General features: G+C 32.0%; 1 protein-coding gene across 1 annotated transcript; it reads left to right on the top strand.

Annotated features, from left to right (window-relative positions):
* The first annotated feature begins 8,197 nt into the window (after positions 1-8,197).
* Positions 8,198-9,981, top strand: LOC120202995 (alkane hydroxylase MAH1-like). Its single transcript, XM_039203373.1, has one exon. The coding sequence runs from the start codon at positions 8,235-8,237 to the stop codon at positions 9,753-9,755; it is 1,521 nt and encodes a 506-aa protein (XP_039059304.1). The 5' UTR covers positions 8,198-8,234; the 3' UTR covers positions 9,756-9,981.
* The last annotated feature ends 3,942 nt before the right edge of the window (positions 9,982-13,923 follow it).

Below are 13,923 nucleotides of genomic sequence, written 5' to 3'. Positions count from 1 at the left end.
AGTCTATGGATAGTGAGAGTACCCTAAGAACTCATCGTGATAGATTCATTCATTATTTGATCTCTTGATGGTTTAGACCATCCGGAGGTAGGTACTCCTCCCTTAGGAACATAGATATATGATGGATATATATTGTATCCAACATAAAAAGAAGATTAATATGCCACAGATCATCTTTAGTGAGTTTCCATAAACATTGTTCCTTCCAAGAATATAGAAACCTTGGTTTATGGTTGTCTCCTTAGTAATTTGTTTATCAATCTCGGTCTTTGGGTCAATGGGTTTATCGTCCCGAACTCAGAACTTTTAATTATGAAACATTTTGATGTTCATGGATTGTTTTATTTTGGGTGTTTGAATTTGTTGGATAAGTGGATATTTGAACTTACATTCTTATATATTTGGTTTGATTTTCACTTTTATTTTGAGCTTAATGTTTATTTTTGCATCATTTACATATTAGTTGCATTATGACCAATTTTTGTCATTTCACATTGTTTATGAATATTGAATTATGGAACTAATGGCTAATCTTTCTCTTGATTATGATCTTAGCAGCTTACGCTATATTTAGTTATCAATTGGCTAAATGATTTCAAAACCTTGTTTAAAATCTTTTAAAAGTCTTTTTGATTTAACAAAAAGGGGGAGAAATGTTTGTGTTTTTAAAAGGGAGAAGTGTTAGAAGTGTTAGAGTAAGGGGGAGTAATTTCAAAACTTGATTTCAAAATCTTAAAATTACTAAAATGTTTTGTTATATCAAAAAAGGGGAAGATTGTTGAAAACATTTTGATATTTCGATATAACAAATTAAGTTAAATGAATTTTAAGATTTTCCAAAAAGATTTTCTAAGTATATTCGATATAATTATTCGAATATCAAAATATTACTCCAAATCTTTCAAATGTCATTTTTAATCCTTACTCAAGTGTAAAATTAAGTTTTAGTCTTAAAATAATTTCAAAAACAATTTTACAAAATATTTTGAATCATTTCAAAGCCAAAATTTCCAGATTGCTCAGAGGGAACCGATTCACCCCCAAGGGGGTACCGATTCCCCCCGAATGGTTTGGCTCCGAGTTTTCCAGTATGCTCGGAGGGAACCGATTCCCCCCCAGGGGGTACCGATTCCCCCTGTGTAACGGTCGAAATATTTGAATTTTACACTTAGGGAACCGATTCCCCTTAAGGGGGTACCGATTCCCCCCACGCTCCAAACTGTTTTATTAATTGATTTCACACTAAAACAGCTATATTATCTTCACTAATCATCCCCAATGTTCAGAAGTGATTCAAGGTGTATTTAAGCAAGCTTAGAAGCCTTTGATCAACAAGAAATCATAGAGAAACAAGAGAGAAAGCATCAAACACCAAGTTTGTGCAAAACAAGCCAATTTTCCTTTCAATATTCATTTTGCTTTCAAGAACACCATTTGTGATCATTTGTAATTATTTTTTAGTGTTCTTTTCTTGTTCTAGAATTGTGCAAACAATCTACCTTGTGAGGATTTCCTTGTAAGTTTGCAAAATTTGTATTATTCTCTTTGGGAGAGAGTGTTCTCAAGAATTTGGGGTATAATTATTGAGGGTTTGTAAGGTTACTCTTTGTCCTCAAAAGAAAGACAAATTAGTGAATTTGTGGAAAATCCTTAGTGTGGATAGCTAAGGTAGTGGACGTAGAATTTGGTTTAGAAAGTCGAACAACTCTAAATCGTTGTGCAATTACTTTTAATTTTCTGCAAAAGCTTCCACAAAATTTTTTAAATTGTCAATTCACCCCCTTCTTGGCCGATTCCATCAATCGATTAACTCAACAAGATGGCTCAACAGTGGATGAGATATTGGCAACAAAAACCCCATACTCAGTTGAAAGTCTCGAAGAAGATACAAAATTTTCAATAATATATAAACATTCAAAAGAATCATTGTTACAATAATATTGCTGAAGATATTATGGCTTCTGAATAATGAGGGAAAAACATCGAACTGACACTGAAACAACAATATCAACATGCAGTGAAGCATCATCATTCGAGCCAGCAAGTTCCTCTAAAACAGACCCAGGAGAAAGCTGTTGAATGGATACGGAACCATCATGTTCAACCTCGAATGCATGTGAAGGATCAACCATGTCATGTACAACTTTTGGCAAGCAAAAATCCTGAAAAATATCAACAAAATGATTAGAAAAATTTACATTTTGAAAAGGAAACAAGCCTTCATGAAAAACCATGTTGCGGGAAACAATGATTTTCTGACTTTGTAACACATATACACGATACTCCTTTACACCTAGAGGATATCCAAGAAAAACATCAGGCAGAGCACGATCCGAAAACTTATCTTGTTGGGAATTCAATGTAGAAACAAAACAAAGACATCTAAAGGCTCGTAATTGATAATAATATGGTAAATGACCATGCAAAACTTCATAAGGATATTTATTGTTCAACACAGGCGATGGAAGTCTATTAATTAAGTAAGTGGCAGTGAATAAACAATCACCCCAAAACTTAATTGACACTTTTGATTGAAAATACAAAGCACGAGCAACAACCAATAAATATTGATGTTTCCTTTCGACCATAAAGTTTTGTTGAGTTGTTTCCACACATGAGAACTGATGAACCATACCCAAGCTACCAAACAACTCAGTGAACTTTAATTCAAGGGAATTATCAGACCTGAAAACCTTTATATCAAGCTCAAATTGTTTCTTTATCATGAATATAAAAGCATGTATGATTGTACTGACATCGGATTTGTGCTGCAGCAAATAAACCCAGGTGGATCTCGAAAAATTATCAACCAAAGTAAGAAATGAAGTCTGACCAGAATAAGTTTTGTGCTTATAAGGTCCCCATATATCACAATGAGTTAATTCAAAAAGTCGTGTGGTATAAGAACAAGAAACATGAAATGATAATCTTTGTTGCTTGGCCAATAGGAAAATTTGACAAGGATCTCACATTTTTACATTGTTTAGAGACAAAACATCTTTAAGAAGATACATAACATAAGAACTAGGATGACCCAACTTATTATGACAATCACTAAACAAATCACTAGAAACATTATTACATGAAATATTGGATTTGAAAGAAGACATTTGTAGCAAGTAAAGTCCTTGAATCAGCTCACCCTTCCCAATCACTCGATGAAGGCCCTGAATTAAGCAATTTGTTTTGCAAAACAACACATTTAGATAAGAAGATTTCAACAATGCATTAACTGAAAGAAAATTGAAGCGAAAATCTTGAACAAACAACACATCATATAAAACAAGATCATAAGAAAACCGAACTGTGCCTGCAAAACTAACTGGAATAGTGGATCCATTAGGCAAGGTGACTGAACAACTTGTTATGGGAAATAAAGATTCAAAGAGAGTCTTTGAATAACATATATGCCTTGAAGCCCCAGAATATAAAATCCAGTAATCAGATGCCCCAACACATGAACCATTTATGTGTGACATAATATTACCATGCATGATAGTATTAATTGAAGTGGTAGGAATATCCAAAGAAGATGCAGTTTGTAACTGAGAAGTAAGCATGGCAATCAATTGCTGACATTGCTCGGGAGTAAAAGCTTCAGTAAATATAGAAGAACCTTTATGAGAAACCACAGAGTTGGTGTGAGCCACTTGGGTACCTTTACCACGAGAAGAATTCGAAGAAGACCAATTCTTGGAATTATAACCAGGCAGATAGCCAATCAACTTATAACACTTGTCCTTTGTGTGAGCAAGAATTTTACAATGACTACACAAGGGTATGTTCTTGCCACTACCAATGCCAGAATTAGCCTAACAACAAAGGTAGGCTCAGAAATAGGATGAACAGGTTGCACAATTCATTGATTCTCTTCTTGAACAACCAAAGAAAACACCTTTGAAATGGGAGAAAAGGGATCCATTAAAAGAATCTTCCCCCTGATATGAGCATAAAACTCATTCAACCCCATTAAAAAATGAATAAATTGTTCTTGCTGTTGTTCAGCAATCATATGTCGTACTCCTCTACAAGTTCACTGAAGACAACTACATAACTGTCGAATCGAAAATAATTCATCCCAAACAATCTTTAATTGAGTGTAGTAATTACTTACTGACATTTGATATTGCACGAGCTCACACAATTGCTTCATTAAATGAAACAATCGTGGCCCATTTGACTGATGGAAATGATCAACCAAATCTTTCTACATTTCAGTTGCAGTTGTATGATACATCAAACTCGCAGCAATGTCTTTGGAAATTAAATTGAGAAGCCAAGAATTGACCAATTTGTTAGCTCCTATCCAAGCGTTGAACTGATTTACCATGGACGAATCAAGAGATGGAATGAAACCAGCAATGAAACCAAGTTTATTCTCGACAGAGAGGGCAAGCATCATCGATCTTTTCCAACTATGAAAGTTATCATTGGAAAGCAGTTGGCTCACCAATATCATACCAATATTATCAGATTGATGCAAATAATAGGGATTTGCTCCATTATCGAAACTATCATTCAAGGAATTATCCATGATGAAGCGTAAAAAAAAAAATCAAACTTCAGATACCGTATAACAAACAAGAAACTGGAAATGGAAGAATGCTTTTTTTCACTTGTATACAAAAGAAGATTACAAAGTTGTTTATATACGGCTATAATATTAATTAACTAACCCGTATTATAAAACAGAATAAAACGACTAACTAATTACAGTTAATGTATCCTAATATTCATCTTCCACAATTGAGCCTATTGATCTTGTGGGATCCACCGGAATTAAAGAAGGATGGGTCTTAATCTTCCCAAATTTGATAATGTCCCACCATCTGCGTCTGCAAATCTTTCTCATTCAATTGAGATATCATCAAAGGAGTGGTGGGAATCATTGGAATGGGATGGTCCCCTACCCAAGTCTCTTTTCGACCCCTTCGTGAGGACATGGTAAAAGGTACAGGGAGGATCAAACGGAGCAGTTGAGTTTGTAACATTGGCAGTGTTTTTATTTTCTTATTTAAGCGAAGCTTAATTTGATGAATTCTAACTCTATTAATTATTTATATTTGACTCGATCGTTCCTCATTTTATTATTTAATTACAAGAGTATTATATGTTCAAAATTTTTCTTAATCATTGACAATACGCGCAACCCTGTAGGAGCAGTTAGTTGAACCCAATACCTCAAAAAAAAATATTTAATTTAACCACAGAAACCGCTTGATTGGTTCTCATTACTTGATAAAATTTTAAACTCACACATCACACCAAATTATAATATAGTCGTTAAATCATAGGGTAGGTTTTATTTTGACCATTGAAATGTGAATTTTGTTAATTGGGTCATTAAACAATTAAATGATTTTAATAAGTCATTAATAGTTAACATAAATGGTAATATATCAAAAATGTAAATTTATATAATTTATATAAGTCATTAATCGTTAATATAAATGGATTTTGAAGACAAAATTCTTTTTAGGAGGGGAGTATTAGCAAATTATCAATGGAACAATATATCGATCTTTATTCTTTCGAAAATACCATTCTCCACCAACATATCAATAAACAATTTTTGAGTGACTTATCCTTGACGAGACTTTTGATAAACTCGGGAGATTTATCCTGAACAAATATATTAAATGGGTTCAATTTTTTTAATAATCTGGATGATTACAAGGTAGTATCTGTCTAGAATATTTCTTAGCCTATATTGACAACGTGCACACTCATTACAGATGCAACTGTTTGAATCTAAATTCTCTAAGAAGAACAATATTTTATTTTAACACTAAAACCCATCAATGAGTTCTCAAAGATTAACTTCAATGTTCGTTTTACGAGGACCTTATAGAGTCATGGGATGCAACAAGTATGTTAAAGAACCAATGATTTAGCAATCCTTTTAAATAATGAAATTTGTGTGTTTAACCTTGTTTTTATTGAGCTAAAAATCATAAGCGATTTTGAAGTTGAAATGCTGAATCGATTATAAAAAAACTTTGATTCTTTATTGAAACTTGGTGAGTTATAATGAAATTTTATTACTCATAAAAAAAGGGAAAAACAACGTGCCAAACATATTTTTAATTATTAGTTATAGTGAACAAAACAACCTATTCTTATCTCTCCTTGTTGAACAATTCCTAGAATGAAGCATCATTTTCTGATATAAATGTACAACAGTCTCTTCCAACTAGGGCAGTAAACGAGTCTAGATGAGTTTGAATATTGTTGAACTCTACATGATTTGAAAAGTGTAAATTTGTGCTCAATTTAACTCGAAAATTCATATGTTTAAAATTATCAAGCTCGAATCGAACTCAAAATAAAAAATTGAAACTCAATTTAATTAAAGAGTTGATCAAACTTTAACTGAATTAATTTCGAGAAACTCGCAATTTATCTTGTCTCATTTACAGTCTTATACCGGATTGGTTTCGAGAAAAGAAAGGAGCAGACCCCCTTTCTTGCTTGAGTTGGATTGCTGTTTTCTAATGTCTTAAATGGAATTGTCCCCGGGCTATTATAGTTGGAATCTTGGACCACTTTGCCAGAAATGGAGACACCCAATAGTTATTGTGCACACTTCCCACACTGTAGGCATGTTTAACGAAAATACTGATTAAATTATTTGACGAATTTTATATCATATTTTGTGTGGTAATTTATGTATACTTATCGTTAAATTATTTTATAATAAATTATTTTAAAAAATATATTTTTATAATTTTAAAATTATTTAATAATATAATAAATAATTTTTAATGATTTCTACTAACATTGTCATTGCTTTCAAACATTGACTCGTCAGTATAATATTTTAAGCATTGACTCGATAACATAATGTAAATGGATATTTGATCTACAAAGTATAACTAAAACGATTGAGATTAATCAATAGCTATTCATTCATGAGAAACTCAAAATATTACAACTGTTGGCAATTTAGAAAATTAGGGTTTTAGGGTAAAAGAATTCCCATAATCATTTTCTAGTAGTAATGACTATAAGGAAAGCGAATTAAAAATTTAGTAACTTTAACGTAAATTTTAAAAATTCAATTATCAAAATGAAAGTATACTAAAAATCAAAGACTATCGGTGTAGTTTACCCTAGTAAATAATAACAATAAATATCTAAGCCTCAATTTATTGTCAAATCAGTAAAAAGATGAATAAATAAAATCGACATCACTAACAACTTGTTGGTCTAGTTGGATGAGACACTAAATCTCTTAAGTAAAATTGAATTCAAATTTTGACATTTGCGAATGAAGTAAGTTGGATTAGGAGGACCGCTCTCGTCCCTGTAGTATTCGATTCGAATTAATCAATTAATAAATCGAATATTATTAATTATACCAAAAAAGCTGCATCATCATAAATACCAAACATAGTCTCATCATAAATACCAAACATAGTCTGTCGTCTTGCTTTGTTGAATTGGGGTAGTTGAGCTGTTGAAGATGACATACCAATTTCTCTCGATTAAATGCATTGGAAAGAGCGCGTTTATTTCACACTTCATTTAGAAAGTGGGGCAAGTTTGGGCTCTGTGATTTATGGTTCTAGCCTCCCCCAATCCAGTCTAGTTCGATTAGTTTTTTAAATTATTTTAATATATATTATTTTTTATTTTTATATATATTTTATATTATATGAATATTAAATAATTAAAATTATGATATAAAAGGTTAAAAGTAAATAAAATAAATTACAAATTTGGTTACTGAACTTTACTCTATCTTATTTTATTTACTGTATTTTAGATCTTTTCAATTTTCTCACTGAACTTAATACATTGAATTTTTTAGTTACTCAATTATTTTCTTACTAATGACGTTATAAATGGGTGGTTACTGTACAAACATCTCAGATAATTAAAAAAACTTTTATCTCATTGAACTCATCAACCTCATAAATTAAATATAATATTATTCTTCTTATAAATTCCGGATTTGATAAATCGTGTCTGTAAGTACGTACATCATCGATAACTACCTTATAATTGCTGCGAACTATTAAAATGGAAACTTTTATCTTTGGCTCAATCCGCTTTAATTTTTCCTCAATGAAACTATAAACTATCATTTGCAATGTGAAAAGTTCACACCTCTACTTTCTAGTACCTGTCAATCTCTCATGAATGGGATGCTTTTAAAAGAAACCTACATATATGTTTCCCTATAAATTTAGAAGAAGGAATTAAACAATTTCCCAAAGCTTTGCAATTTAATGGCATTAGTCAGTTTTTTTGAAGTTTTCTTGCCTCTCGTTTGCTTTCTGTTTCTATACTGCTCGAGAAACAAAGATGGGAGTCCAAGGAGTTATCCGATTGTTGGGATGATGCCGGCGCTGCTCCTCAACGTTCATCGGATTCACGATTGGTGTACCGAGATTCTCGAGAGATGCCACTGCACTTTCCTTTTCAAAGGCCCTTGGTCTGCTAACATGAACCTGATGCTGACCTGCGACCCTGCCAACATTCACCACGTTATGAGCTCCAACTTTGCCAACTTCCCCAAAGGATCCGAGTTCAAACAGTTGTTCGACATACTGGGAGACGGTATTTTCAACTCCGACATGGATCTGTGGAAAAAACAGAGGACGGTTGCTCAAGGATTCATGAGAACTCACCGATTTCATAATTTTTTGTCGAGGACTTCCCATTATAAGGTGGCACACGGGCTCGTTCCTGTTATGGACCATTTTGTCAAACGAGGTCTAGTGGCAAACTTGGAAGATATATTCCAAAGGTTCACGTTCGATTCTACATGCATCTTGGTTACTGGCCATGACCCTAGATCCCTCTCCGTCGAATTCCCGGAAGTTCTTTTCACCAAGGCCCTGGATGATGCCGAGGAAGCGATATTTTATCGGCATGTCAGGCCACCATGGTTTATTAAGTTGCAGAGGTGGCTGAACATGGGACAAGAACGGAAATATGGAAAGGCGTGGCATGTTCTTGATGATATAATAGCCGAATATATATGGCAGAAGAGGAAAGATTTGAACCGAGGGTCGAATTCGACATCAGAAATCGTCGAAGAAGGCGTGGATCTATTAACATCGTACATAACCGAAGAGAAGTCAATAGGTTTAGAATGTGACGATAAATTCTTGAGAGACACCATTTTGAGTATGATGCTTGCAGGGAGGGACACCACAAGCTCTGCTCTTACTTGGTTCATTTGGCTGGTTTCCCGTCACCCGATAGTCGAAAACAAGATCATAGAAGAGCTTCAATCGAAAATAACCGAAGAAGAAACCGGAAAGAAGCGATTGTTCAAGGCTGAGGAAGTAAAGAATTTGGCTTATCTACATGGAGCATTATGTGAGGCCTTGAGGTTATATCCACCACTTCCTTTTCAGCACAAGGAACCACTCAAACCAGACGTGCTTCCTAGTGGGCATGCGGTTCATCCAAATATGAAAATCTTGTTCAACATGTATTCAATGGGAAGGATGAAGTCGATCTGGGGGGAAGATTGCTGTGAATTCAAGCCTGAGAGATGGATTGACGAGCGAGGAGGTATTAAACATGAGCCATCGTTCAAGTTCTTGTCTTTCAATGCAGGGCCAAGGACATGTTTAGGGAAGGAAGTTGCTTTTGTTCAGATGAAATCCGTGGCATCGGCTATAGTCTACAATTATCGTATCTGTGTATCGGATGAAACTCCAGTTGTTCCGGCTGTATCCATCATCTTGCACACCAAGGATGGACTGATGGCTAAGATTTCCACTAGATGGGACTAAATGCTTGGTTGAAAGCCTGTTATTATTATTATTATAATCGCCGTCGTCGTCGCTTTCGTGGTCGTCTGAAATCTGGGATTGTTAATTTCAAATGTAGTTTTTATTTTCTATCTTTTCCACTCTGAAATCTAGCAAGTCACGAAGAATGATCCACTCGGTTATTAATCGGTGCTTACGTAAAGAATAATGGAGTAATACCAAAAGATGATTCTAATGTTTGTTTAAATAGTTCTGTTGGCTTCTATTTATTTCGAGTATTTTTGTCCTTACGTTTCAGTTTAGGATAAAAATACTCATAACGTTTGACTAAATATTTACTTTAACCCCTGTTCTTTTTTTGGAAAGCATTTTGGTCTCAACATTTTATTTCAAGGCAAAAATTCTTAATTTGGAGCGTTAACAATTTGTTGACTAACGGTTTTTATTCACGAAATGATTTTCTCCCAAAATGAAATGCTAAATTCCAAAATACATCAATATATATATATATATATATATCAAAATAATTATTTAATCGAACGTTAATTTTTTTATCATTATCCCAAGAATAATCAACAAAACAAATTAAGCCACTAATTCTACTCTCACCTTTTTGGAAAGAATATCATCACTCATCAATAACCCCAAATTTATGTCTATATCACATAGACCAGATTTTACGTTAAAAATTTACTAATAAAAGATTTCATTTAAAACATTATAATTTGGATTTTTATTTTTATAAAATATTTTTATTAACATATTTGAACTATAAAATAAAATCATTTAAATGTGTATGAAAGCTTTTTAAAAAGTTTGAATGTGTCATATTTGTGCATTGATCGTCTTCAACAATTATAGTTCTTACTTGAGCCAAAAATTCGTTAAAGTACTACTATCCAATCTTCAACAACTTAATTCTTACGTAATATCTGTTAAAGCACCATTGGATCGACCGGAAATTACTCCCTCTATAACTGAAAATTCATTAGAGCAAAATTCATTATGCATGTCTCCAAAACTGCTAACAAAATCCGCAACAACAAATTCCTTCAAAATTTCATAGCTCAAATCATAGCTATGATACCACTTGTTAGAAATTTGTAAGCAGAAAACAAACATTCTGTGATCAGCATAGAAATAAGATATGTGCAAGAGACGAGATTTAACTTGGTTCGACATTGACTATCTCAACGAACGAGAAAAACAAATAATCTACCTTAAATGTAGATATCACAAACATTACAAATACATGGTATCTCATGTATCTCAGAACCCGATATATATCTTAAATCTCGTGTACAAATACATCCGATATTTAACATTTGATTGCAAATAAATTCTATATATTATGTGTGAACTAAATGATGATATATTACGGATAATATTTTGAAATTAAATTCATTAAACTTATTCAGAATTTCATACAAAGAAACCAAAAAAGGAAAGGTTAATTAAATTGTAGTCAAATAGTAATCAATATTTTTTGGAAATATTTTAGAAAATAGAAAAGGCAAAAGCATAACAGTGTACCGTAATTTAAGCAAATTTTTAAAATAGGTTTCCTTCAAAATACTATAAAAAGGTGATATTAAAATAACCCTAATTAACAAAACCGAAGATATATCATGGGAGTCCCTAGCATGAAGACTTGGCTAATTTGCTTGGCAATAATCAGCATGGTTGCCGTCGATGAGATGATCCAAGTGGATGCGGCGGCGACGCCTCTTGATGGAGGAGACTCAAATCTCAGCTTCAACCGTCGTCTTCTCCAGGATCCTGTTAATCCCTGGCAACGTGGCTGCTCAAGAATCACCAAGTGTCGAGGAGGCAATGGTAAATGAAGAATAACTTGATAATGTGAAATGGGAGTTGTCTCAGATTATATATAACTAAGAGCCTTAGCATGTTAAAGCAATATGTCTAGTTTTTGAACCCTACTGTTTCATGGGAGTTCATTTGATTTAACTCAGAATAATTATATTAATGTAAAATAAACTTTAATGAATTTGAAATTTTGTTTTTCCAATATGATTCAGTTTAGTTTAGTGATTGTTTGCATTATGTTTTAGAATCTTAAAGATAAGATTGATGAATTTATAAAATTTTAGGGGCATAAAATTAAATAATAAATAAAAAACACAATATATAAGAATTTAAAACTTTTTTGGAGGACGATTGTCTCCAACCGCTCCCCTCCAATTAGAGGTGGAAGACAATATATAGGGATATGTGGGGTCACGGTCTCCCAAAAATTTTAAAAAAAATTATAATTTAGGCTTTCAAAATTTTCAAAAAATTTAATTTATTCCTCACAAAACTTTTAAAAATTCATATTAAACTTTAATTTTTTAATGTTCTTAATTAAATCCCTTACATAATTTTTAAAAATTCTCATTAAGTCTCTCAAAATTTCAAAATTTTTAGTTAAATCTCTATTTTCTTGAAAAATTGTAAACTTAACCTTTCAAAATTTTTGAAAATTTTAATTTAAACCTCGAAGTTATTTAAAATTTTAAATTAAGCCTCCAAATTCTATCACCTAATCTTGTCATTGTCTTATATCCATCCCTACTCATAGGAGTAGTTGTTACAGACTCATCGTCGTCGTCATCTTTATCTCTTGAATTTTTTTAACACTGTCAAGCTGAAACTATCTTTTTCCTTTCTCTTTATTGGGTTTGGGTTTCTTGCGGCTTTAATTCTCCAGTCGAATAACAGCTCGGATAAGAGACAAGTTTTCTAACATCCTCGAATTAATCTAAACTCAAAAATTATATAAAATTAACGTATAATTATTTTTAATAAATATTTTATTAATTAAAATGTCAAGGAGATATACCCCATTAACTTATGTTAATCAATCCTTATTCTTCTTTGGGAAATATCTTATTAACTCATAACTTTATCTATTAAACAAATGTGATTACAAAGTAGTATTTGTTTTAAATATTCTCAACCATTTGACAATGAAGGTTTAATCACATTTAGAGTCGTTGGTTCTCGAACTTATTAACCTCTAAAAACAACGATTCTTTTAACCACTGAGGTAAGTTGATTTGTGCCAATGTATTAAAAACTTTGTTTTTCAAATATGATTCAGTTTAAATTAATTAATAATTGGTTGTATTATGTTTTAGAATTGGATTGGACTAATTTCGGATTGGTTGATTTCAACCCATGAAATAAACTATTAACGATCTCAATGACTCAACTACCCATCTAATTTTTATAACATTGATCGGTTGATTTCAACTACCCATCTAATTTTTAATTTTTTAATATTCTTAATTAAATTCCTCTCATAATTTTTAAAAATTCTCATTAAACCTCTCAAAATTTTAAAATTTTTAGTTATACCCATTTTTTTGAAAAAAAAAACTAAATCCTTCAAAAATTTTGAAAATTTTAATTTAAGCCTCTACATTTTTTAAATTTTAAGTTGTCCCCCTAAATTATATCATCAAGCTTCGCCATTGCTGAGGTCCCAAGTTCCTTTTTTTTTTACTTTGATAACGTTTGGAGTTTGAAAGTTCCACCAAAAGTTCAAAGTTTGGTTCCTTAGTTTTATCACATAACAGTTAACATGTTAACGTCCAGCTCATACGACTACCAGTTTTTTTAATAAAAAATGAATTTCGAACATATGAATAGTCGAGTGACCATTTTATAACTTATAATAGTCAGGGTATTCAATAAAGCAGCATCATATAATCGGATATTTATTTTGTAATTTTTAATAGTCTAAGTATTTAATAAAACAATGCCTAATAACAGGGGACTATTTGTGTAATTTACTCATAACAATAATATATTTTTTGTTTTCCTAATATAAAATTAATAATCTAGCTGATGGACCAGGACGACCACACTATTTTAAGTAGCGAACCGTCATGTCTGGAATTAATTACGTCAGTGGTCCATTTGTGGCCTCTACTTTCAATAATATAGCAGTGGACTAATAAATAAGATTTGTACAATAAATCAACTGCATACGACAAAGATGCATCGATATGTGGCACCTTCGAACAAATTATTAATTAGTTGTTTGTTACAATCTGATATCGTATCATAAATAACTGACACATGAGATTGAATGATTGAATTGGATACTTATCAAACAAGAATGAAAAATTTGTTAACTACATAATTAAAATTTATAATAATTTTATAATTTTTTTAACTACAT

This window comes from Hibiscus syriacus, unplaced genomic scaffold (genome assembly GCF_006381635.1).
Source record: "Hibiscus syriacus cultivar Baekdansim isolate YM2019G1 unplaced genomic scaffold, ASM638163v2 tig00009009_pilon, whole genome shotgun sequence".
Taxonomy (NCBI): domain Eukaryota; kingdom Viridiplantae; phylum Streptophyta; class Magnoliopsida; order Malvales; family Malvaceae; genus Hibiscus; species Hibiscus syriacus.
Note: the sequence above shows the minus strand (reverse complement) of the source record. Positions and strands in the feature narration are given on the sequence as shown.

Excerpts from the sequence above, each read along its gene's own strand:
- LOC120202995 (XM_039203373.1), top strand. The coding sequence starts at position 8,235 with ATGGCATTAGTCAGTTTTTTTGAAGTTTTCTTGCCTCTCGTTTGCTTT.